The sequence below is a fragment of the Harpegnathos saltator genome, unplaced genomic scaffold, assembly GCF_003227715.2.
Source record: "Harpegnathos saltator strain DR-91 unplaced genomic scaffold, Hsal_v8.6 scaffold255, whole genome shotgun sequence".
NCBI lineage: Eukaryota > Metazoa > Arthropoda > Insecta > Hymenoptera > Formicidae > Harpegnathos > Harpegnathos saltator.
In genome coordinates, this window is record NW_020230045.1 from 1,799,251 (window position 1) to 1,825,591 (window position 26,341).

The 26,341-nt window shown below is 40.9% G+C and overlaps 2 protein-coding genes across 10 annotated transcripts; one reads left to right on the forward strand and one right to left on the reverse strand.

Annotated features, from left to right (window-relative positions):
• Nucleotides 1-8,706: 8,706 nt before the first annotated feature.
• LOC105191878 (short coiled-coil protein B) lies at nt 8,707-11,561 on the forward strand. 2 transcript variants are annotated; one of them, XM_011155630.3, is made up of 4 exons: nt 8,718-9,070; nt 9,581-9,700; nt 9,985-10,071; nt 10,171-11,561. In XM_011155630.3, exons 1-4 carry the CDS (start codon nt 8,998-9,000, stop codon nt 10,311-10,313), a joined length of 423 nt encoding a protein of 140 aa, XP_011153932.1. In that variant the 5' UTR covers nt 8,718-8,997; the 3' UTR covers nt 10,314-11,561. The 2 variants fall into 2 exon arrangements, with proteins under 2 accessions (XP_025155010.1, XP_011153932.1); XM_025299225.1 differs by lacking the exon at nt 9,581-9,700 and having other exon boundaries at nt 8,707-9,070.
• On the reverse strand, nt 11,550-16,812 carry LOC105191877 (fibroblast growth factor 1). 8 transcript variants are annotated; one of them, XM_011155626.2, is made up of 5 exons: nt 16,721-16,812; nt 15,091-15,345; nt 12,675-12,862; nt 12,382-12,485; nt 11,550-11,988 (listed from the first exon to the last, which is right to left on the reverse strand). In XM_011155626.2, the coding sequence occupies exons 2-5, from the start codon at nt 15,312-15,314 to the stop codon at nt 11,800-11,802; spliced, it is 705 nt and encodes a 234-aa protein (XP_011153928.1). In that variant the 5' UTR covers nt 15,315-15,345; nt 16,721-16,812; the 3' UTR covers nt 11,550-11,799. The 8 variants fall into 8 exon arrangements, with proteins under 8 accessions (XP_011153928.1, XP_025155007.1, XP_011153926.1 ...); XM_025299222.1 differs by lacking the exon at nt 16,721-16,812 and adding an exon at nt 16,297-16,689; XM_011155624.2 differs by lacking the exon at nt 16,721-16,812 and adding an exon at nt 16,285-16,689.
• Between the last annotated feature and the right edge of the window lie 9,529 nt (nt 16,813-26,341).

Below are 26,341 nucleotides of genomic sequence, written 5' to 3' on the forward strand. Positions count from 1 at the left end.
TCACCGCCCCAACGCTGCCCTCGTATTTCCACTTTAGCCTACTTGCGCGCTTTGAGGAACGCTGGCTTTCAGCTTCGCCCGCTCGCTCCATTCGCGCGGTTCTCTTAATGATAGCGAGAGAGAGCGAGAGAGAAGAGAGAGAGAGAGGGAGAGAGAGGGGGGGGACGAAGGGAGGGAGGAAGAAAGGGAGGGAAAAGCGACAGAAAGACAGGAGTTAGCTACCGAGTCCGCGCTTCTCGCCTTTCATGCGAACCCTCGTATTTATCGTACTGTGTGGCGGTTCCTCGTATTTTTGCATTCATTCATTCCTTCGTCCTTTGTCCTCATTGTCGGCGTGCTCGCAGTGTTTCTTCGCATGAAGTCGCTCGCGCGCCGGAGAGTTGCGAGCTTCCGTCATTCTCCTCGCTCGCTGCTGCACCCCCCGACGCGACGTCTTCGTCTTCGTTATACGAGAATCAATCTCCCAGCGTGAACCTCCCTTTATATGTTTTTCTTACTTGTATAGTTTAATATAACGCCGATCCGAATTACTCCTTCCGATTTACCCCGTCGCTCTCTCGCGCAAGTCATTGTGTTCCGTCGTAATCGAGCTTGTTCCGGGTCAAACGGACTTATTTCGGCTTAAGCTCGTCCGCCGTTAGCTGACTTTAGTTCTCTTACATTACATCATCGGTCGGATCCCGGGAAGGAAAAAAGGACAGGAAAGGAGGAAAGGGAAAAGCGGGAGAAAGCAACTGCCGTCCGGATAATTCCGTCCAACGCGGTCGGGCAAGAGGTGAGGAAATCAGCCGATGTCCCGCGACCGCTTGACCTACATAACGAAAATGATAAATAAAGTAAGAAAACGCGGCGAGACTTCTCGTTCTCTCCTGTTTCTTCGACCAGCGTCTCCTGCTCGATAACGCCCTGGGCGACTATCCAGCTAAATCCGGCCCTATTACCTCCTTGTCTCCGCTCATCTCTCGTTCCGTCTCTTCGTGGCGAACAATGCTTTTCCATTTTATCCGCTCTTTCCGCCACTTACTCTATTCTCTATACTCTCTCTTACTCAATCTAGCCGCGCGGGTGCGCGCGCGCTCGCGTGTCCGCGCGTTATCCGCCGTTCGCAGCCTCGGTCCTCTTCAGAGTTCTTTCCCGTTCAACGTTCTCGTATTTTTCGCCACTTCGCTTCTATCAACGGTATCAATCACCATATTTCCACTCAGCCATCCCGTCCGCACCTCCCATATTCTCACCTCGGACTGTAATTTCAGGCCGTTTGTCTCGTCTCTTCTTGGCAGCCTTCTGTTTCTGCCTGTTCCTCACCTTATCTTCTCTTTTAATCATAAGCTCTATCGATTCTTCCTCTGTGGTTCTACTCGTCTCTTCGTCCTCAATTCTCCGGTTCCTCATCCTCCCGACGTGTTCTGAATTTTAATCTCATTCCATCTTTCATATCTCTCATTTTTCCCTCCATTTAGGAGAACTTAAAACCGCATGACTCGCGAATACGGCAAAATTCTGCGGTTCACCAATGCATCGGCCATCGAGATTTACGCAACGAATCGAAATGCTGGAACTTTTTAAAGATGCATTTGATGACATGAAAAGAATTGAGCTCCGAGCTGAAAGAAAAAAGGAAGAAGAGCGACTACACCCGAGAGAATTTTGAACAAACTTGTTACGGATCTACGTACACTTGTACACGGAGCATAAATATATACGAAAAAGAAATCCGTCTGCTACAATCTCCGTCTCTACCAGACTCGCAAGTATTCGCAGAACACGACAGAGAGAAAAGACTGTGTAATGTCTGACTGGCAAAATGACTGACCTCAGCAAATTCCGTTGCGGCAGCCAGGACCGCACTGTTCCTTCGTGCATGTTCGACCTCACAGACGCTTGACGCGGAAGCATGTAAACACGAAACACGAGTTGAAAACGCGAACATTATTCCTCTTGCTATCGAACATTCGGCAATAGATAGACAATAGGAGCCCCACAGATGTTCCTGTATTACTTATTATTTGATTAACGTTTCACGTTTTAGAAAGAACGGCCGCTCTCGATTACCCGTCACTTTTCCCTTTATACTCTCCGCCATACCTCTCATTTCCCGCTCGTTACCGCCGAGCCCATCTCTACGGATCGCGATCTCTCTCCATGTTCTTTCGCGCTGTTTCATCTGGCAAACGCGCGCCGGCTTTATCCGAGAAATAATAGGCCCTCTTTCCGTTTTCCCTTTCTTCCTTTTTTTTTTTCTTTTACACCGCTCTTCGCTCCTCTTCGGCTTCATTACCGTGGGTCGCAGGTTTCCTTTGCACACCCGCTAAGTGTAGCGTTATTCTTCAACTTCCTGCTACGTGAGACAGACGCTTCATTTAAGCTTTCGTTCATCCGTCTTCAACGAAATGATGCGCAGGTGGCTTGCCGTTTCCCTTTCTCGTTATCTGGTCGCTATCCTACTACGTTGTCCCACTACTGATAACCGGATAGCGACGTCTAGTCGAGGTGAAAGAATGCACAGCGTATTTTCATTCGTCACCGCTTGCGGCAGCATTCGCATTAGTATTCGACGCGGTTTTTGCAACAATAAGATTTAATGTTGATTTAAAAGTAACATTGCTGTGCAATAGTTTGTATAATAAATCAAAACTCTTGAATATGCAAACAAAATAAACGGAAAAAGAACAGTGAGAGCCAGCGTTTCTCTTTTTTTCAGCGGCTTTTATTGGCCTGTTTCGGTCCAACAGTTACCACATCTACATATTTTCTCGTATTTCGAAAATTATTGCAGAAATTTCTAAAGTTTTCCGCATGAGATAATGGATTATAATGAATCATCTTTCTTGGGGCGCTAAATTCGACATGTATATTTATCTTTGTTATTAAAAATTAAAATTTAAATAGAACCAGAATTTGCATGAGTTATGCTATCGTACGTAAAATTCTCTTGTGAAATTCGAAATTGTTTGCTTCACTTGATGATAAATTTTATAACAGTCACGATCGTTAGTCTCATAAATTTTTGCATAAATTAGAATTAAAAGTCAGAATTCACGCGAAGCAAGAATCTCGTTCTTCGACAAAGTACGATCGACCGAGCGAAACATAACGAATGATGAATAGAGGTAAATCGTATTGATCGCTGGTGAAAAAGGTCACCATGCAAAAATTGCTTATAATATTGCGCGATTGTGTGACAAAAAAAATCAGGAATCGATAGCGCGCGGTAGCGCGCTTCTGTAGAGTCTAGTTATCGCATAAAATTCATCCTTCTAATTGCATGCACAGAGTAATTAACCTGAGCAGAGAGAAAGAAAGAAAGAGAGAGGGACAGGGTAAAGGGGACCAGGAAAAGATACAAGAAGGACGAGTGAAATTCTCGGCTCTAATGAACGTACGAAAGAGTGCAACTTGACGACGAGAGCATATACCTTCCGGCAGGGCCGGTAACTTCTCCGGTAAGACGTCTCTTTTGCGGAAAATCCGCGGACTGTAAATATACGTATTATATGTACATGTAAGTATTGTTAAATACAATGACCTTCGCTACGGCAATTTATCGCCGTCGTAATTTATTCGTAATTTATTATCAAAAATTTTGGAATATCGTTAAATGAATAAACGAAGAAACAGACTATACGGACGACGAGTGTAAGTTTGAAAGTTTTTCGAACAAAGCGGCGAGAACAACGACGCGTCGCGACATAGCCATCTTCCGCTGGATTTTACAAGTACAACTCCTCGAATCCGCAATAAACGCGAGTGAGTATTTTTTCGGGATATGTTTCACAAACGAGGGGGGTCCGCGGCTCTTACTCGTATTTTTCCGCCTTTCTCTTTTTCTCCTTTCACGCGGAACTTTTCAATTAACGCCGCGTTTCCGTTTGTAATCGGGCGACGTGTTTTTTTTTCCTCGTCCGGAGATCGTTTTGCGATCGTTATTGCGGCGAAAAAAAGAACTCGCGGCATTGTGCCGATTGCATGGGTGTTATTGCACCGCGTATTAAAATAGCTGAGCTTTAAATCGATTGTCGTTTTGACGATAAATAAAAAGGAAGATGTCTGCATGTTATTACATTAAATTATTTCATTCGAATTTATTCGCGTTATATATTAAAAATGCGCGACTTGCATCTATTTATTCCTAAATTACTTATTACTGCTGCAATACTTGTGTCCCACTATTGGGCATAACAATTTAAATATTTCACTGAAAAAATATGCTTAATGATATGCACATATTTATGAAAAAATTTATAATGCACACATAAAGCCTTATTAATCATATTGAAACATGTTTGTTGAAAAATTATTGATAGACACATTTGAATATTATTTAGGTTATTGATATAGAAATATCCACTTCATCTCGCTTTTCTAGATTTTCTACATATATATAATATAATTTAATATAATATACAAAAAAATATATATCTCTCATATAATATAATATATATCCCCTTATTTTTGTCTATAAGATAAATTACATTTATCTGTACGAAATATATTATAGATGTGCTTTCACACTGAAATATTCTCACGATGCTTTCCGTAAAGTTTCGGAAAGCAAAGTTACTACAGTAAGAAAGAAACCGTTTACTTTCACAGCTTGCAAACTTGGAATCCTTGATCCCCAAAGATCAACAGAAATTAAGGACGTGGAATTATCCGGCTATAGGAACAAGGCCAAGCTTCCACTGGAGCTGAAAGATGCCCGGTAATCGTACTGAGCCGACTACTAAGCTCTTCGTTAAAATCTCAAATCTTTTCTTCGTTTCTTCTAATTCTCATTATTACGGATATAAATAAAAAAATAAGGTAATTATATATACGATCGATTAGCTAAATTTTTATTAAATAAAAAAAAAATTTAGCAACTCGCATGTAACGGTTAAGCTTTGTTACAATAATCAACTTGTCAATATCATGTTGACCATTACAATGTACGTAGCATATATCTCACGTACGAAAGCAAAACACAAAATTAGCTATAAAATTCGATGTCGAACTGTGCTGCAAAAATCAATGACAGATGACGAATCGATGTCAGACGTGCTTGCACAGTTGCAGATTTGAGAACGCTATTGAGAAATCCACGTTATATCACTAGCAAACTTGGATCGCTTATAACTCGGGAACTATTATATGTGACTTTGACATTTACCTCTTAAGATAATAAGATTTTCTACTCTGATTATGCGAAAACTTTCGACATGGCACGTGATATAAATCTCTTTGGTAAATCGTAAGTTATATTAGACAAGAAGATCAAAACAGGAAGATCGCGCAAGCCACAAAGTGAAAAAACAAAAAGTTTCACGAGCAGTGCGCAACATCGAAACCGGTGTTTTAAGAGAATTATTAACGAGTGCCGAAAGCGTATACAAATGTGTTGTCGAACGTATCGACAAAGGTGTGTCGCCCCTCTGAGAGTCACCGTGTCCTTTGCCGCAAAAGCAGTTCCACATGTCCGTCCCGGTAAAATTCCGCGGCGTACCTTTCCCCCAGAGTTTCGTGCCCCATCAAAAGTTGTATCGCCACCTCCCCGAGGTGCCGTTTGACTTTGTCGGAAGTTACAGCTCCGTATAACGAACGGATAGTTCTTCTTCGGGAACTTACTACGTCGAGGCGCGGCGCGAACGCTCGAAGCTATGCGATTCACGAGTATTACGGATTCCTTATCAGATTGAAACCGTTCGTAGGAGTGGAATAATACAGGGAATAGCTCCTCGTTAATTGGGGTTTATAGAACTTGCGGATGTTAATGAAGCAGCTCGGACGAATAAAATCGCGTAAACCACCCGTGTCGGTCGAGAGACGACTGTGGAGATCTTTTTAACTGAAACCACTTTCTATCGCTGAATTATTATTATTAAACTTTACAGATTTGATTGTTATCAAGTTATTGTCAAGAAAATGGAAATATTTTATATTTTCAAATATGAATTCTCACGAAGAAATGCAACGTATTTGAATTTTTGTAACACAAAGGCAGAGCTCACCTTACGTAACTCTTCACTTTTGAGAGACTTAATTGCAAATGCTATAGAATTCCCAAATTTAAATTATAGACAGAGGGAAGTGCCAAAATTAAAATTACATTAATTCTGTCATTCAGATGTTCGAGTAAATTCTACGATCGAGTAAATTGTACCATTTAATTTGGATACACGGGTAAGAGAGGGCTTGGAGAACGGACGATATTGCGCAAAGATTTTAAATCATTATTACAGAATAAACCATGAGTTATGCAAATGAGCAAGTTATGGAGTTTACTCATTAAATACCGTTCCACCGAGCTGCTTACATTGGCAGTGGTTGCAAAAAGAGCAAATGAGAGATCTTCGCGTGATTATATCCTCTCGAATCTCATCTCACGGCGCACAATTTAACAATTATAAGTTACAAATGATTTTCCGAAACATGCAGTGTCGCGAGAAAACCGAGCCTCGTGCATGAATAAATAAGTCCGCTCGCGGAGAGCGTTTTACTGCAATAACGCGAAAAAGAACGCATCGCTCCATCGAAAATCGATACAACAGACCGCTGTAACGGCGATATTATAATGCGAATTGTATTTCGACCGGAATGCATTACACGACACGGCGCGTCGATGTCGAGTTAGGAGCTAAACGGCTCGATAAAATCTCGCGACGAGCAATTTGCGGGGCTGGCGAGTGCGCTTTTAGAGGCCCCGGTGGCCGATAAAGCCGCGCGATCGCCAGCCGCCGTTTGCTTTATTGCAAATTGCACCTCCCACCTGCCCACCCGCCCTCCGATCCTCCGTGCTTCGTACTCTGTAACTCCTCACCTCACGCCCTAGCCCACCGTTTAAAAATGAAAAATGCCCGCCGAAAGTCGTCGGCGGCGACTGCTTCGTTAATCTGGCCGGGATTAAAATCGGGTCGCGTTTATTTCCGCGCCTTCCGCCATCTCGCGTCGTTCACCCTTTGCAATTTTTTCTCATTTTGCAAATGCCCGGATCATCCCTCGGGACACGAGGACGGCAGCGCGATCGTTTTAGCTCCGACCCGTCGAAAAGTTGATTTAAAACAGGCATTATTAGGTCACCCGTGAGATTCGCCGCGATAAACGATGATTTACACGATGGAAACATTCGCGGAGAGATCAAGGCGGATGAAGCTCCAACGAAAGGGACGACCCTCCCAAGTCAATGACGAACACGTAAGCGATAGTGAGCGAAGCAGAGTGATTTATATCTTCGTTGAAAAAAAAATATTGTCAAGATATATTTGTTTTAATTGGAACTTTTGTTTCCTCTACGTATTTTTCGTCTGCCTTTCGCTTTTGTGAATAAAAAGGGCGATCGCTATATATTTCACGTAGAACACGGGTTTCGGCGGCAAGCCTGACCTAACTCATATCTAACGATTACGCGTTGAAATAATTCTAGAACGTGTGCGAAATTGACCGCCATAAATCAGACGACGCGAGCGTTTCTAAATGACGCCATGGTCTCGCGTCGAATAACACGCCCCTAATCTTTTCCAGATGCCTTTTGAACTTTTGCTATTATTGCATGTTTGTATGTATCATTTTATAGTAACAACGCTTTATAACTAGGACTGTAAGTAATCAGAAATCTATGGTACTCGTACTGAAATACTTCGAAATCCGGCGCTTATAACCTTTCGTGTCTCGGTAATTCTAACCTTCTCTCTCTAACCTTCTCAGCGCAACCGCTGAAGGACGCCACGAACAATCGTTATACATTTGAATAAAGATTTATATCTATTAATGAGGAGATAAGCGAAAAGCACCGACGCGCTACGTGTTGTTTCGGCTATCCAACGTGCATATCTGAACAATTGTGCATTAAATTTGCTATTTATTATTACAAGTACTCACAACCGTGTAAAAATACCTGTTGACCCGGTCCTCCGTCCTCGGTCAAAATGGCAGAGTATATACGTTTGCGCGAGCACTGCAACCCAATGTTAAGTCAAGCGACCAATCACAGTCGAGTATTATGATATTTCAAAATCCTCAGTTATGATTGATTGATTTATCGACTGCTTGAAGTTTGCTGCTTATGCGCGTGTCGTGTCGTGTGCAGCAAATACCGTTAGCCTGCCTTCGCCGTCGAACTGCAACGTGGAGTCGCTCGAGTTTAGGTTACTCACGTTATCGATGGTGGATTACAGCTGCATTAGCAGCCATTGATAAACCGATCGAATACCCAGGTAATTATTCTAATTCAATATATCGAACTCGTATTGTTGTATGCCCGCTATACACCGAAATGATTTACACTTATTACAATGATGTACGTCGCCTCGTCAACACATTTAGTCACCGATGATCGGTCAAGTCGTTTTTCAATTATCCAAGACGATCGCATCCATCTTACAGACACACGCTCGGTAATATCTTTCGGTAATGTCTCGTTAATGAGTGCAGTTATTATTGCGTTTTACGCAATGTTAATTTATAGAGCGTCACAACTTCCATAGAAGTTCTGCTCTGAAGTGCATTTTCGTGCACTTTCCGCGTCCAAAGCGGAACAAGTGCAGAACGTATATATAACGAAACAGGTATCGAAGGCGCAAAAAAAGCGAAAAAAATTCGTCTAAAAATAACTCTGTCAACTTACACGATATTGTTAACAAACGCTATCGCTCGTGAGAGTGACGTATGCCTCGGACAAAATCTAGGTTATCGGAACTCTTGCGAAAACGTGTATACGACTTTGCGCGTCACCTCTGCTAGCTGGTGCATTTTCGGTGCATTCCACGCCGTGATGGTGGCTTTGATAAATATCGACATTCCGCGGGTCGCGAGAAAAGTGTGTAATGACGCATAAAATGGAATTATAGTCAATTTTCGAATTAAGTCTATTTGCCGTTCATAATAAGCAAGCCTGACGGCGCCGCGAAGGAAATATCGCGACTCTCGATTGGTCGCGTCGGGGATCGATAAAGTCAAGTCTATCGTTGCGCGCAGGTTTGCGTCGCATGCGATTTCACTGCTACGTGCCTAACCGCCGTCGAAATGTCAGCAACGATGACAGCCAAGCTCCAGGATGACATGAACAGTATACCATTAGCCGACGATGATCCTCAAGGTGAGAATTTTGGAGTTGTATTTTGCGACATTCCCCAACGGCTGCCTCTTGTATTGCCTGTATTCATTAATGAATCATAACCTACCTCACGCATGAACTAAGCCTTTATACTGATTTTTCAATAAGTTTAGCATTTCTCTGATTTTGTACTTGTGCGATTGTCGTTTTCATTTATCTTAATTACGATATCGTATTTGATATCAGCATAAAATTTGGGTTGAGAGAGAAGTATGCATCTTATGTTCAATATTAAATATGCTGTGATATGTACTTTGTCTTGCTGCTAAAACCTCATTTAATACAATGAAAGGAATAAGAAGCACTAATTAGACCTTTGATTAACCTTTTTTTCACAAATTATTTCACTTAGGTGACCTGGTTAGTATTTGTTCATGTTCCATGCACTCCATGCTATAATTTATGTGCTTAAATTTTTGAACTTTGATTCCTTTGCTATTTTTCTCATGAAATAACATCTGGCTGGGGTTATTTCTTGCACATTTTTGACAGTGATAATACCAGAAGAAGAAATTTTGGATAATGCCTCACATATATCAGATGCATTAGGCAGAGGACGTAGTATGGATTCTATTCCATCGACATTTACTAATGGGAGCTGTAGTCCAAATAGTAAGTGATTGTATTGATATTGTAAGCTTATCACATATTATTATAGAGATGCATGGCTTTCATGTTTTATACTTTTTAAAATGAATAAGCATAATATTAATTTCATTCATTTGTAAATTTAAGAAAATAATATCAAGTAAGTAAGACTTTGATTATCTCTTAATCTTTCTTATTTCATATATTCATATAAGAAGTTGTAATTTTAATGTAATATTTGGTTAATATGTGAGAATTATACATCATAGTCTTTAAATATTAATATAACACAAAAATATTAATTACAGGTTTAGATCCAGACATTAGCCCAGATGAGCAAGAAGAGAAAGCTAGACTGATCGCACAGGTCCTTGAACTGCAAAATACTTTAGATGGTATGTGCAGATTTGAAAAGTAAAAAGTAGAAAAGAAATAGAGAAAAGAAATTTATGCTGAAAATTTTACAAAAATTTGAATATGTGTGTCCCATTTAGATCTGTCACAGAGAGTGGATAGTGTGAAGGAGGAGAATCTCAAATTAAGGAGTGAGAACCAAGTTTTGAGCCAGTACATTGAGAATTTAATGTCAGCATCCAGTGTGTTTCAGTCGACAAGTCCTAACACCAAGAAGAAGTGAAATACTGAAATAATTAAATAACTTAGAGAAATTGTAAACAAGCTACAGTGATCTTGAAATAATTGTGATTCTTTCGACTGTTTTGGAAAGTATATGCGCACGCGCGCTTAATTACAAGATTTTAGCTTAGCAAAAGACACCGCGATGTTTTTAAAAGTATCTGTCGATATATTGCTTAATTTGCTTTTGTTAGCTTGTACATATTTCTTATGAAGGAGAAGGAATATCCCTTAAAAACTCCACTTTTTCTCAGCCGAATAATCAAAATATTTTTTTTTATAATTAAGACTATTTATAATGCATCCACTGTGATTGTGACTTGAAAACACGCTTGGAATGCTTATAATTATTATTATGCACCTCTGAAGAAAACAGTTTTTCTTTTTCACAATCTTTAAAATATAAATACTTAGTAAATTTTTAAAGAAGGAAACGTTACTAAATAATAATTTATTATTATTATATACCATACGAAACACGATTAATTTTATTAGGATTAGGTTAATTCCTATGAAATTAATAAGAATAATATATTTGTTATCGTTCTACCGTCTGTCAAAGATAATATGATTTATTTACCTCGAATATTTTCCATATTAGCGGGTATATAATGTAAAGTAAAAATGGAAGCGGAAGAATCTTTAAATAATTTGATAATTGTATTTTTTATTATTTATTTAAAACATATTGGTAACTTTAATTATTTATCGTTTATTCTTTGCATTTATCCGAATCTTCAAAAATTTATTCGACATGCACACTTCACGTTTGCAATGCAAAACTAAATATTGAAGCATTCGAAGTCACGTACTTCTCGCGTTGGAGAATGTTTTCTTTTTTCATAGAAAACTTTTGCTTGAAAATTTCGACATATTTATACATATATGCATTGTATGTAGATGTACAAAAGAGATGACGTATAATTATATACAATTATAATATGCTATAATATATTATGACAAATTGATATTCGCGTATACGCTACAAGCAAGATGGCCGCCATTTTTCGCTGTTTACGACGGAACGATTTTCAAGTTACATAAACCACAAATTATGCAATCATCTTGCTTGTAAGCGTATCGATTTGGCGATTGATATATGTTAACAAATATATATTTACTGCAAAATGAAGAGAAACTGCGACTTGCGATAGAGTTTCAGTTTGAGGGCACAAGCAGAATGCACAATCCCAAATTATCCCATTGTTGAGTGACACAGTGTTATAATAAACATTATATTCTATTGGAACGTGTTACTGGCTGGTCATTTTTCTCGATTTTCCGTCTGAACAAATTCCTTATTTCTTATCGATCGGTGTCATCTCTTTCCTCATAGAACATTCATTCATCACTGTCCCGTCTTACACTCCTTTCCGGGAAGTTTGACTGACTGCGTAACGTTCGAAACACGCGTGGTCATCGAAGATAAAAAGTATACATCGCGAAACATGCATGCGCGCGTTCTTGAACCTTCCTCGTCCAACCGATTAATCCTCTTGAATAGCCGAGAACTGTATCGCTTTTTGCCCCCAGGACGTTTTCGGCCCCGGCTTCGCTCGTCCATTCTTCTTTATTCCTATCCACCATCCATAGTGTACATATTTGCGCGATCGAAATGCGTCGTAGGAGCCGATGCTCCACTGTTCCCATTCGGTATTGTCATTTGTCACATTCACCTGAAATCGTAATTACTTAAAAAAGTTTTGTACGATAGGTCTCAACGATCGTTCTGAATCGTTCACAATTCCTGAAAGGCATTTCTTCCTTTTTTACTGCGATTTTTATCTCTGTTGTTAGAAATTAGGTAGAATTATACTCAGTAAAATTGTCGTGAGAAACAGTTTGCGCATAAAGTCGTCGAGGAAAATTTATTATGCCGTACAGAATTTCACAAAGCGCGATGCACAAAATTTCGTAGACGCGGATAATATCGTACAATGGTTTATATTCCACGTTTCTCAATAGCGAAAACTTTTTTTATAACCATGGAGTAAGAATATTCGTCGAAAGACAACATTTGCAAAGTTTTACATTCTAGTAGCCAAGACGTAATATTTTCTTATTCTTACCTCTCCGTATAATCGGCCTTTCTTATTGAATGCCAGATATAGCCCCGTTTCGACGCTTTGTATTTTGATAACTCCAAACGACACCGGTGTCACGTGAAGTACAGCTGCAAAATAAGAACTTTTTTAACAATGACAATTTACGATGTCAATGATAATAACAACAATAATGACGGTGAATTAAAATAATAATAAAATATATGTCTCGCGTATATTCTGGAACATTAATTTCAGGATATTCCAATCGCTATTATTCCGCTAAATATTTCGTAAGAAATAGAGGGAGGGGGGATTACCGTGCGACTCATTGTTGCCGCATAATCCACGTACTCGTCCCGACGGTGTTATTGCCAGATAATACCCAGTCCGACAATACAGTTTTATTGCACGGCAATCGTAGGCGGGATTTTTCGCCGGCTGCCGAGGGTCCCATATCACGTACGGCAAATACTTGCGCGATTTGGCGTCGACGTTACGCGGCGTCCTATAATTGCAATCGGATAGCCCATAAGTTACCTACGTGACTACTATATAGTTACATATTATATAACATAGAAAGAGAGGGAAAGAAAGAGATTTGTTTCCAATGCAATCGCATCAGGAAAAAAGATTAATTATTATACATATTATATGACGTAGAAAGAGAGAGAGAGAGAGAGAGAGAGAGAGAGAGAGATTTGTTTCCAATGCAATCGCGTCAGAAAAAAGATTAATACGCAGATAAAAAATAGAACCAGTGCGAGTCTCGATATAACATTTGCATACCCCTGACATCTTTTGACATGCAACGTATATGTATTTGTTGTATTTTTTTCGATATTCCTCTTTTAGCTTTTAGGACTTTTAAGCATAACGTATTTCTGAAGCAGCTGGCTATTAGGGTTGCGTCTTTCTCACAGCCGTGAGGGGTGTTCACGCCGTTATAGACGCTGGAAAATATATAGGTCGACCGGTTTTCCAGGTCAGCAAGCCGCGTGAATGAAGCGCACCGCGCCGTACCGTAGGCGCGCTCTCGCACTTCGTTAATTTTAAACCGATTCTCGGGGGGAGGAAACGAAATGTCAATAGGCTTTGTGTGAGAGTTACGCGAACAGCTTGGCCATCGTCAGAAAGTACACGTTAACGCAGTTAATTTTACATGGCTTCGTCTACAAGGTATGCCCAATGACCTCCCGCGGACACATTTACACACACGTTGCGCGAAGATGTAAACGTGTGTGAAGTAGTAAACATGCATTACGTGTACGAATGGAATTATGTATCATTAATCAATTTGAATTGTAATTTGTACACGGGGGAAAATGTTTGGTCGGCTAAACCAATTTCTTGGTGAAGCATGAATAATTTAGAAATTTCCTGGTGGAAAGAGAATGTTTCGATTGAGAATATCAGAATTCTGTTTGTGAAATGAAACCTTGATAATTTCGACTGAATTCCGATCACTTCAACCGGAACCGTTTCTGAACCGTTTATATTTCAGCAGAAAATCGTTTCATTCAACCAGACGTTTTTCTCTGTGTATCTCATAATTGGAGGTAACTTCCTTTCACAGGTCGACTCGATCGTGTTAAGTTAATAAATTAACTTTGACTCGCAGATGTTCGCCATTCCATCTTGATTAATCCAAAGTAAGTTAAAAATATCCTTGCCCGTGTAGAAATACGAAATACTCGTATATTTATCCCCCCCCCTCCCCCCAAAGATACACCACTTCTACCACTCTCGTATTTTTCAAGATATCTCAGCAAGAAAGAAGCATCATCCCTTCCGTTACCGTATATTCTTAGCATTAACTTACTCGCTTTGTTCCTGCTGTGGTAACTGCGCGCAGTTTTACAAGATAATTTTAAAACCGGCCAACGAGTGCGTCTAAGAGAATAGTCGAGGAGTGCGTGCGAACGTACCCGCGAGTATCATCGCAATTATATGATCTGTTATTTTCTCGAATATCAATTTGTTCCGAAGGACATTTTCTTCCTTATGTAACACTAGAAAATTTCCACTACGAGGGAAACTCATAACTCATAAAAGCAGCGCTCCGCTCGGTTTCCCACTCGGGCGAGACGGTGCTTCCGAACATTTCTACCGAACGGTGCAAATTGCATCCCGACGAATCCGCCGCAGCGTCAATCATAATTTCGCATAACGCGTTACGCAGCGGCGAAACGTTGCGCAATTCGCGGTAAATTATAGTCGCGACGGCGCGTACGGCAGCGTGCGCGCGCTCGTTTGATATACCGTTATTAACGCAAACTACACCTAGTGCATCTGCTGACCCTGCGGCGATATGGAGCAGAAAGTTAATCGAGTCAAGTGATCAATGAATGTACATTAGAACGTGTGTGTTGGAGGGCGACTAGGTAGACAAACGTGTCCCCCATGTATCCAGTGACGGTCGATGCGTTTTACCTTGTTCCAGTAATTATGCTAATTCGTCCATTTACGGGAATTACACATTTCACCGCTGCACCGGAAGATTCGTAGCGCGTACGAATTAAATAGCGTCGTTTTCATGCTCCAAGCGTGCACAGCTCCAGCAGCTAGTTTCATTCGATTTGTCTATTTCATATTGGGACATGTTCCTTTATATCAATTGCATTCATACACGCGTGCGAGAACGCACTCGGAGAAACTCGGACCGATCGCGCAGTTTGACGTCACGATCGATTCTTCATTTTCGCGATTTAATCACGAGTCCAGACTTGCCCGTACCCGTTCTCGTCGAAGGTGACGGTCGTGGTCGGTGGTCTTTTGGTTTCCCTCTTCTTCCGGTTGTCACGGGTGATTCCTTTGCTGTTTTCTGTCGTCACCTCGTTGTCCTCGTGAAAGGACAGGTCCGTGTCGTAGCTGTCGTCGCTGCAGCTGTCGTCGATATCGCTGCACTCCTCATCGCATGTCGGCGCTTCCAGATTCTCGTGAATCCAGCGCAAGCTCATTTTCGGGCCGCTTTCGGGCTATTGCTCGTCACTACGTAAATTCACGGACCCGTACTCATACTGCGCATCTAGTGCTAAATGCGGCTAGCTTGATTTATTTCACTAACGCGAAAACCACGTTTCCGACATTGTCGTGCGGAAATCGCGCGCAGCCACATTCGCGAGCAGATGCGGAATGTGAATACAGATCGAACGTATTTTATGCGCTGTTAGCTAACATTAGGCGCAAAAAGCAACACGTATTATTCAACGCATTGCTTGAACGCGAGAGGTTGAATCTTTGTGAATTCTTAACTCTAGAATGATCAAATGTTTTCATTTTCAAAATTCAATGTAGAAGAATAGTTTGATGTGTTTTATCAGTTATTTGATGTATAAAATTTATACATTTTTTAGATTACTATATATCCAATCAAACGGCTTTATATTGTTCTTTTTAATCTGCATCTGCATATAAACCCTACTGAATGCCTACTGAATGTACGATATGAGGATCTTTAATTATTAAATGTTAAATAAGATTTTTCTACTATATAGAAAAATAATATTCCTTACTGTCTCATTTTGACCTCGCGAGATTTCACAAAGACGACTTAATATTATAAGAATTAGAATATTATAAGGGTTAGAATTATTCAAACTTTTCCTCAGCCGGATCAAAGCCTCTACCGAAGCAACATTTTAGCGCGTGGAACAGACTAGGTGAAATCTCTTTCTATCCAAATGTTGGAAAGTACCCGCGCGTGCGAGATACTTTTTATTCGGGACAGGAGTAAACACTATACTGTTCGGGATTAACGGTGGTCTCGGTCTACTAGTGGCCGTGCGCACCGACTGTGTAGATAATTTGAGACGAACTCACGCACCAATAACGTCAGTTGCAAACTAATTCAATAAGAGCGAAAGCACGTTGCGAGTTAAAATCGAAAGAGCCCGGCGATTCGTTCGCGATACGTACGCAGATACATACTGCAATTATTACAATTCGGACATCTTCCTCGAAGATACACATCGATAGCAGCATGCGCACTAATTATTCATAGCAACCGTTATACATCGTTCTTTTACAAAAAGCACTGATTAGACACCAAATACATTACATCGCGTTACTTTATACTTTTCTCACGCGTGATTGCCTACATCGACAAGCGCAAAGTACAAAGTTTCTCTCGTGAAGTTAAACAGCGATCAAAGTCGAAGGACAGAGAGGGAGATGAAGAGACCGTTGAACTATCTTCGCACAATCGGTATGAATGGCCGGCGAGCGAATTTCCCCCGATCACTCGACCGATTTCTTTTTTTCCTTTTTTTTTTTTTTCAATAAACCCGGCGTGAGAAAAGCGTGCCGCGCACATCCAGGATCCGCCGAGCTTGATGATCGTGTACAGGCGCGCGCACACACCTACCTGGGTGCTCCACGTTTATCACGCGACTGAGCCCGGTTCTCCTCTGCCTCGTCGAATAATAGCAGACATGACGCCGGCCTACTGACAGTCACCGCCGTCAGCGTCGGCGGTCTGCGATTCCTGGTGAAGCGAATTAAAAATGGAGCACGCCTCCGGCCGTTCCAAGCGCATGCACGCGCGTCTTTTTTAGGATCCTCTTAGGGAGCCGGTCCATTAATCATTGGGTGTCTCGGAAGGTGCGCTGTTTCGACAGTTTTGATTAGCCTTTAACCTCCGAACTGTAAACACGCTTAATGCGCGTTTAATGCGATTTAACTAATGGCCGGAATTATCGATAAATCGGTCAAGATTCTCCGTCGATCCTTTATGTTTCCGCAACTCGTCGAATTGAAACTTTGACTGTCAAACCGAGGAAATATTTTGTGTTTTTCATGGAATAAAACGTTGCATAGGCTTGCTATTATCTTGTTTAATGTATAATGTGTACTGAAAGATCTCTCATCTTGATACGACATTCATTAAATGAGTAATCGTTTTAATCGAGCTCGTGTATTAACGGGCAAAACAGATTCACGTTTACACATGTGCGCTCATCAGAATAGAATTTCATGCAAAGCTGCAGAGTTCTATTTTATCAGCACTGTTTTAGTAATAGTAATATTATTCGTTGCTGTTTTGCTTGTTAAAAATATATTGCAGTTAAATCTATGATACTCATGACGGTACCGAGAATAGTTTTTTGAATCATTACAAATCGCATCATATTATTAACCAACTATAAACTTTTCCTTAGGTTTTCCATTAACGTATGTAGATGGCGAAGTAAGTATAACCGTGAGTCTGTATGTAATAAAAGCTGCTCTTTAAGGGATTAAGTAACTTAATTTTAAGATAATTTACCATAATTATTCGTATAAAAGACCCTAATATAAAAATTTTATCAACTTTCATAGTACAGATTTATTTTACCTATATTTCTTTTTCTTACATACCATATATGTTATAATTTTCAATATTCATAATAAGAATCAACAGGACTTGAAGCGAACGAATAAAACGGAAGAACTTCTCCTCGATCGATATTTCCGGCGCTTATCGCCGTGTTTCTGAAAGCTGAATTTACAGCATCTAATTCTATCATCGGCATTCAAGTCCTAATAATCACAGGAAGATTTTTATCGCCGCAAGTCCGCGGGGCGAAGAACACCGCGACGAATCCTCGTCCCGCACTTCTGTCGCCGATGGTCACGCTGGTCGTAATCAGCGATAAGGTCGTCGTCCCTCCGGGTTCACCGGTTTCCCTTTCGCGATTATACCTGTAGGAAGTGTTATGGCTATCGATCGAGCACGGCACTTCGATACACTATTCATACAACTAATAAAACGCAATAGCGTGGCGCGCTATTGAATCGCGCCGCGGAGACGCAATAAACCGCGCGTACGCGCAAGCATTAACCCTTTGTGGCGTGTCGCGCAATTTTCGCGGCGCGACCGTGAAGCGGTGAGGGATCGGCTTTAATAGACTCGCGGATGGTGCAATTTTTGTCGTATAACCGCGAAGCGGAGGCTCGACTTCCGTAGATCTGCACGCGTCAAGGATAGCAGCTACAATAATTACATAAAGCCACGTACACAGTATGACTCACGAAGGTGTACAAACATTTTCGTTCAACTTATAAACGCGCCATCACTCGCTAATGAGCCTCGTATACCGCGTCAGAATAATTTCACTTTGTCGCAGAAATCTGTAACGCGGTGCGATATAAAACTAAATGAGAGAACTTTTACAAACTAGCGAAACTCGAGAACAAATTCCGTGGAAAAAGTTGCATCGAGAGGTATGCGATTATTATTACGCTAAATCTGGCAGTATATTGCTTGTTTTCCACCGCGCGATATTAAAGCTAAAGCTGAAATGCGGAAATGAGAGAGGCACACCTCTGCATATCGCGCGATCGATGTGTTCAATAGATCAAATATCAGATCGGTGAAGTGAGAAATTATAAGTTTATTGATGAGTCATATCATTACGTGTGCTGTATCATTATAATATGATGAATATAGTATATCATATATATTAGTAGATATTACGTATCGTTTATTACAATAAAAATGAAATTATCCATAAAATACACAAGTATAATCACGTGTATAAATCGGTAAACGTCCATACACGTCGGAATAGTACGGATATATCGAAAACTCGTCCCCTTCCTTGTAAATTATTTTCGCACGAGGATATAAAGGATTAATCGTTGAAACGTTGTATCGAGCGACGTCCACAAAGAGAGCAACTCCATGACAGTGTCTATCATTACCATACTGTCGATGGATAGCTCTCTTCATAGCAAACGCTTCACCTTTGTCCTGCATTTCCTTTCAGCGATGATCGAGTAACATCGCATGAAAAAATCATATTATCTATAATAATCATCAACAGACGAAATCTTATTTAAATAATTAGTACACATACACACACACACACACACAGCCTGCGCAGCGCTAACTATAACGTTTATCGCGTACGCACGAAAGAATTGTCTCGGAGGAAAGAAATCTATTTACCAACTTCAATAAATTTTGCGCGATAACCGTTATCGCGCTCAAGTTGTTATATGCGCAACCCGCCACATTACATTACGCACCATGTAACATGGGAGCCACTGGGGAACCTCATCAACGGGATATTAACTCGCTACTGTGGCCACGTGGATATTTGCCGGCAACTCACACTTGTTGATTATCAATGTTCTAAACGAGCGCGAAAGGCGACGAGCGAAAGTTCATCGTCTACGATATGACCAGTACGTGTTTCCTTACCTAACGATATCAATCCGCGAGATAACATTCTTTTGTCAGCGGTAACGAAATTCCAGACACCCTCACTTTTGAAAAGTCAAATATTTCCGGGCAGTTTTGATTTCTCAGCTCTCAGTCTTTGGATCTTAATTCTCGGCCTTCTTCCAACTGTAATTGCTGCTGCTGCTGCTGCTGCTGCTGCGCCTGAATCTTGACTATTTGTTTACTTTCTCGCTACTGCAATACGAATAATTATCGTTTTCACTCGCGCAACTCGACGGTACCGTTTCGTTTGCGATGCGCCGACTAATGTCGGAGATTTGCTAGCAGCGTAGTTGATCCACGATCTCGACTCACGGAAGAAGACAGCCCCCGCGGCGCAAAAGTTGCGGCCGCTCGAACTTAGCGGCACGTCTCGTTATCGGGAAGGTGCGAGCAGCCTCTTCCTCTTTAGCGCCGCCACCTGATTGCACCGCAAACATAACCGCTCCGCTACCAGCTCGTGCCACGACTCGTTAACACTTCTCTTTGGTCTCCCAACGACGCCGCGAAGCACGAGAAACCATGTGTGTGCAGTTCGGTGTCCCCTAAAATTGATCGTAAAATTGAACTTTTTTCACGATATTTCCATCAAGCCGATAAAAATTCATATATGCAAACTGCGGGGCGTGGAATTCGCGATCAAAATGTTTTCAGATTTCTTCTCTCAATACCACAAGAATTTTTATTTTCTATTTAAAGACTCGTCTCTTTAGAAAGAATATTTGTGTCGGAAAAATTTAAACGTATAAATCCGTCGATTATTCTGAATCCATATTGCTTCCATGATCGTCTACATCGCGATAATTTCGTGATCCGCGTAATCCGCTTGCTGAAAATTCAAGAGTATAATAAGGATGAGATCTTGCGAGAGAGATGCTAATGTTATTCTTATATTTTTAACTCTTTCTGGCCGATGAAATTGCAAGGTAGTTAGCATCCGACCCTCGTAAGATCGCTCGCGACGAAACGCGCGGTGCGACTATTAGCCGACCCGATACCAACTTCACGTCACCTGTAATTAACGTGTTTCGACTAATCCACGTACAAACCTTCGCGACATAAACGAACGTCGCGACCGTCCCGATGGAGCGAGATCAGTCTGCGTTTTATTTGCTCAGATGACATTTTCACTGGTTACAAGCAACTGCTTAAACAGCCGTTGAATCGGTGATTGCAGCGCGAGAGCTGTTGAAATATGATTTGCGCTTTAGAAATTGCTCCTCGCATTCTTCACGCATGTCCCCGCGTTTATATCAGGCCGAAGAAACGAGAAAACAATAATCGTCGTAATAATTATCGTAATTAAAAGAATCGTTCACGCACACGATGGGAAATTGTCTGTGGGAAAACATTTTTCAATAACGAAGCGGCATATTTCTGCAAAAACGGTGGAATTTTTTACCACTTTGAAAGGGTCGAAAATCCGCGAGAGATTCGACAAATTCGAAAACCCACGAGTGAAACGAGTGAAAAGCCACTCTGGCGCTCTACGTGGATAGTGTGATTATCAAATGTTTTCTTCACGGTCTGTGTTAAGTGCGAACAAAATATCCCTCTTAGCGGTAATATTTAACACGTGTCGCACATGCGTCGCGCGCATGCGAACCAAAATTTTTCATTCAAATCTTCAATATTCAAGCAGCTTAGCCGTTAACGCTTAGTTTTCTACCGTTTGATAAACGATGCGTTGAAACGCGCGAGTGCGAAGTATCGTCTTTGAGAGTCGCGATTGCACCTTATCAGCGGGCGATACGATAAGGCGATAACGAGGCGACTCGCTTCGTGGTATTACCGAAAATCCTCTGACAACCTCGGCAATAATACTCGAGTAGTAAATTTTAATAAAGCGCGTTCGCGCACGCGCGCACGCATAACGTCGCGCATCGGGACGTTGCGCGCGCTTTAGCTCGTGCGAGCTGCCAGCGGCCTGCATTAATTACAACCGCGTTAATTTACAAGTGGCTGCACGTCTCCTCTGTCGGTCTACACGCTTGTATTACGTAATCGATTTTAGTCCGTCCACGCACGACACATTTTTTTCTTTTTTTACTCTCCCCCCTCTCTCTCTCTCTCTCTCTCTCTCTCTCTCTCTCTCCCTCTGTGTTTTGTCGACTGCAATAGTAGGCAGCGCACGGTCATTACGGAACGCGAAATTGTCGCAACGTTTGCTCGGAAAAGAGAAAAAAAAAGGACCGGCGAAGCCGCAAGACGCAGTCTGAGATACCTGTGTGTTAATTAACGTGCGAGCATAAGGGATCTGACACCTGTGTTAATTAAAAAGCGAGAGCGATCGACTCGATGTCTCGTGACATCGCGCTCTTGATGTCGTCGAAACGGATCTGCAGCAGAATTAGCAGATCGCCGCTGAAATTTTTCGCTGGTGATGTCACAGTTCTATGCAATATCGATCGTGTTCACATGAATGCGATGGAGCGCACGAACAAAATCTTATCTTCGCTAATTGTTTCGAGGAAGTCCGCGAAAACTGTCGTAAAATTGTTCGGCTGTGAGATAAAATAAAATAAAATAAAATAAAAATTAGAGCTTGCGTTTATTTCACTTGTGACAAAGAAATTCGCATGGTAACTCGTAAAGCGCCAAAAACTGACGCGAGTGATTAATCCACTAATTAAAATATTATGTTTGACGTGTTAACAAGTGTTGATGGGGTTAGAAATAATAATATACACAGAGTTTTAACAGCCGTAAATAAATAAATGTCTTTCACGTGTTTCGTCGGAGAAGGACTGTATGGTGGAATAATTCAAACATTTTTATTATCTATGTTAATATTTCAAAAATTGCAAAAATCTTTTTTAAGAATTGCTATATCGCAATTTAAAATTTTATTCTATTTTAAAGCGAAAAACCTCTCTCTTTTTCTCTCTCTACGAAAACAGAAATAATGCAAATGTGTCGTATAAATTTAGTTCCCTCGTGGAAAGTCCATTTCTTCCGATTGGCTGATTAATTATTGATTTTATTTCAATTCATTATTTTCTTATCTCGCTCAGAAAGATATATGTATATTGCATGGTATCAAGGACACTAGTACCGAAAGTCTACGTCGTTATCATGTCCTTGTTGTGATGCTCCTCGTATCTTTATAAGTGAAAAGTAATTCTACTTTTCAAGGATTATTCATGCTTCACGTGAAATACTTTGCGCTTCTTTTCCGTTATGTTACTATTACAGACAGATTGTACTTAAATGTTACGATAATACGGTGTTACATATTGCAGTATATCTCGAAAATAAGCAGCACACACGTCATCAATATTTTGCTTCATAAATTATATAAATAAAAAATTATTAATATAATGTTGTTAATTAATAATGTTGTTTATTTCCCACTTTATGAAAACTCACGATTGAGAGAGATGAGAACGCGTACGATTGTGCATTATGATTTTGCATAGGATTGAATTACGTCTTGCCCGCAGCTCCATTTGTTTGAGACGACTCGTTTAATTAAAATATTTTCACCGGAAATATCAGTCAATGTCAAAGATTGAAATTAAAATTAACTTTTACATTTGAAGAGCTAAAGTTAAACGATATCGTATGTAAGTAACAAGCTGAATGAAATATTCTTCAGCATAATAAATAAATACACACACATGCATATCATTTTCTTCTAGTTGATTATATATTACTTGATAAATAAAGAGATAAACTACGAGCTATGTGAGCTTTTTTCGTGGTATATAATTATTTTTTGCGAAGTACATAAGTGCATCTCACGTTTTTTGTAAGTCGCCGCGTCGAGTCTAAAAATTTCCCAACTTGGAGAAATTTACATTTACGTTATTTCTTTCAACCAATCAATAACCTCGATTCCGCAATAACGCGTTACATGATGTCTTTGCTCGTTAAATTTTATATATTACCGATCGATAATTTCATCATTACGTCGACGAGCATTGACAAGTCATTCGGTTGTAACGATTCGCTGTAGACGGCAAAAATCAACATATTTATTTTAATTAAATATCAGCTTCTACAAACATTCTTTTATATCAATATGTCGGAGATATTTTACTAATACATCGTTAATTCTGGCGCCATAATATGCACGTATAAATTCTACAAGACCAAAAGCAACATCGTAGTTACGAAATAGTCGATGCATCTTTTAAAAATGAACGATTTTTACCGCTCTTAACTGGTAATGGTGTATTGCGTAGAATAAAATACAATAACAAATTTTGAGAAATGTTAAACATTATCTGTTGTCATTATCGTTCTCTCAGCTATATTAGGAACATATAGCAAAAATCAGGACATTAAAATACTATTTTGTTTTACCACGTGTTGCAAATTATTATTGTCTTGTGATTCATAATTTCATCATTATATAATCATATTAATTATCGTCAGTCGAGTCAATTAGTCGCCTTTATTAGCGAACATTATCATAAATAATACCTAACAAGATGGTAAAAAAGGAACGACAAACGCAACATTCGAAAGAAAATACAAAAATATTCCGCAAAGACTCGCCTGTAAAATTCATAGTGTGAATTCTCGATGCGATAAATCGGATCTTCGAATTGAATAATGTGGATCGGTGGATGGTCCGATGGTGCAAGAAAATGTGGTTCTTGAATCGCCGCGACAGAAGCGCGATAAATGGCGAAATGTACGTTTCTCCCTCACATTACGACAGTATCGAATCGCGAAATTGGACGGTTCCTAGTTATCCTCCGCGAAAAAGAAAACATATCTTTGGTATCATTAGGATTGACATGTGCGAATCCCGGAATTATCATTTCCATAACTGATAAGTAGTAACGGCGACCTCGCGACTGTGTGTTACGTAACGAAAGCGAAGTGTACGTTTCGTATCGCCCCAAGCGCGCAATTGTCCCGTTGAATTTGCACATGAAAAGACGAGCGAGTGCGAGCGAACGTATGGGAAAATTCATTTCCAAAAAAAGAAGAGAGAGAGAGAGAGAGAGAGAGAGGAGGCAAGACGAAGAGAGATAAAGAGCACTAGTCATGAAGAGGCTTCGAGGGGAAACCGATGATATGGCCTCGTTTTATCATATCGGCATATCGATCAACCGATGTAACCATGTAATGTAGACGTAACCAGGTCTAAATTTCGAAATTCTGAACGAGCAACACGATAAATGAAAGAAACGACCGTGAAATATTGGCTCCCGACAAGATCGGAACTTGGGCGATTTCGTGTTGCCTAATGCCACATTCGGTGTCGAATTTTCAACCAGACACGTTGCTCACTCTCTTCGACGAGACCCAACTCTGGAGTTTGATCCCAATGGTCGACAGGTTGTCGCGCCGCGCCAACCTATCTGGCTTACCTGCGGAAATCCGATCGAGCCGGGGGAATTCGCGCCGCGAGGTAGATCCCCGTTTTCGAGTCCTCGGCCGAGTTGACCAACGACAATCCTGACGGCAGTAAGACGCTGATCGCGATCGGCGATACGGCGAAATTCGCGGCGAACTACTTGACGGAATGAACGGACGAGGAGGTTCAAGAACGAGTGACGTGGACGTCCCACGGCGTCGACTCATATACTCTACCCGCGCCGATCTGACGTCACGGGCGCGTTCCTTATCAGCCAGGAGGCCCAACACCTGTAAAGCCCACACCTGTCGGCGAGCTTAAGCTCCGTCGGAAACACGCCCAGCTCGCTTAACGACGACGACGACGACGAGTTGACAACATGACGACGGAAGTTTTCGCTGCACCCGCGAGATCGTCGACGCTGCGTCTTGTATTCGGTTAATTACGGTATTCGCTGGTAAGTCGCATTTTTCAGCGACTTTCCAAGCGATACCTTCGTCGCTTGCTCGCATGTGTCGTAATTCTAATCGCAGATACTGTTTTTATTAATATCGTTGTACTCAATTCAGCCTCTATTTCTTCTTTCCGACGTTTATCTCAAACGGGAGAGAAATATGTGTGTGTGTGTGTGTGTGCGTTCGGCACATATGCACCTGTGGAACTTGGCTGTTAGTCGTTCTAGAAAAGCGCCTTCGATAAGGACAGTGACAAATCGCGCTACGCATTACCGTACAACTTCCGATTATTCGAGACATACAAAATGACGTCACTTTTCATTGGAATTTTTGCCGAATTTTCCATTTCACTCGACGATTTGATCTTGCAGATATAATGCAATAAATGTAACGCCACCGATGAAATTCTGTCCAATCTCGTCGGTTCATACCGTAAACGGGTTTCATCGCGTAAGTAAACGTCATTGTTTCACATTTAACGGAAGGTTACACCATCACTTTCCCTCCAGCATGTTTGCACCTTACTTCTTACTTCTATAGGGCAATTTTGTCGAAATACTTTGTATAAGAAAGGAAACTAAGAGTATAAGAGACAATGAAGTCAACGATGGGTCTTTGAGTGGTAGCATATTTAGCGGAAGTGTATCCGCGATAGATGGGACATCATGTAAAATAGGCGCTTCGCTACAAAGCGATTGTTGCTTTGTTAACGCCAACTGGGACGTCGGAAACTTCAACGTAGTTTGCGACGTAGATTTAGTTTTCGAGACACACGTACACGTACACACACGCAGACATTGTACAGTCGTGTAAATCGAGAAGACACAAATTAAATATTTCATCAATTTGGAGAAGCAAGAACTGAAATACGAGCGTACAGATCAAAAGTATACCATTATTTTTGTGCCACTACAAGTTATCACAAAATTCTTCTCACTCGTATCTCGTATAGAAAAGCCACCACGAGCCAGAAATTTGCTTTACTCTGCAAATACAATGCACATAACGACA

Coding starts and splice junctions, on each gene's coding strand:
- LOC105191877 (XM_011155626.2), bottom strand. CDS start 15,314: ATGAGCTTGCGCTGGATTCACGAGAATCTGGAAGCGCCGACATGCGAT. Junction 12,863..15,090: donor GTCACCTTCGACGAGAACGG/GTACGGGCAAGT, acceptor TTGCAATTATAG/GACGCCGCGTAACGTCGACG. Junction 11,989..12,381: donor AAGGCCGATTATACGGAGAG/GTAAGAATAAGA, acceptor TTACGATTTCAG/GTGAATGTGACAAATGACAA.
- LOC105191878 (XM_011155630.3), top strand. CDS start 8,998: ATGTCAGCAACGATGACAGCCAAGCTCCAGGATGACATGAACAGTATA. Junction 9,071..9,580: donor AGCCGACGATGATCCTCAAG/GTGAGAATTTTG, acceptor CATTTTTGACAG/TGATAATACCAGAAGAAGAA. Junction 9,701..9,984: donor TGGGAGCTGTAGTCCAAATA/GTAAGTGATTGT, acceptor TATTAATTACAG/GTTTAGATCCAGACATTAGC.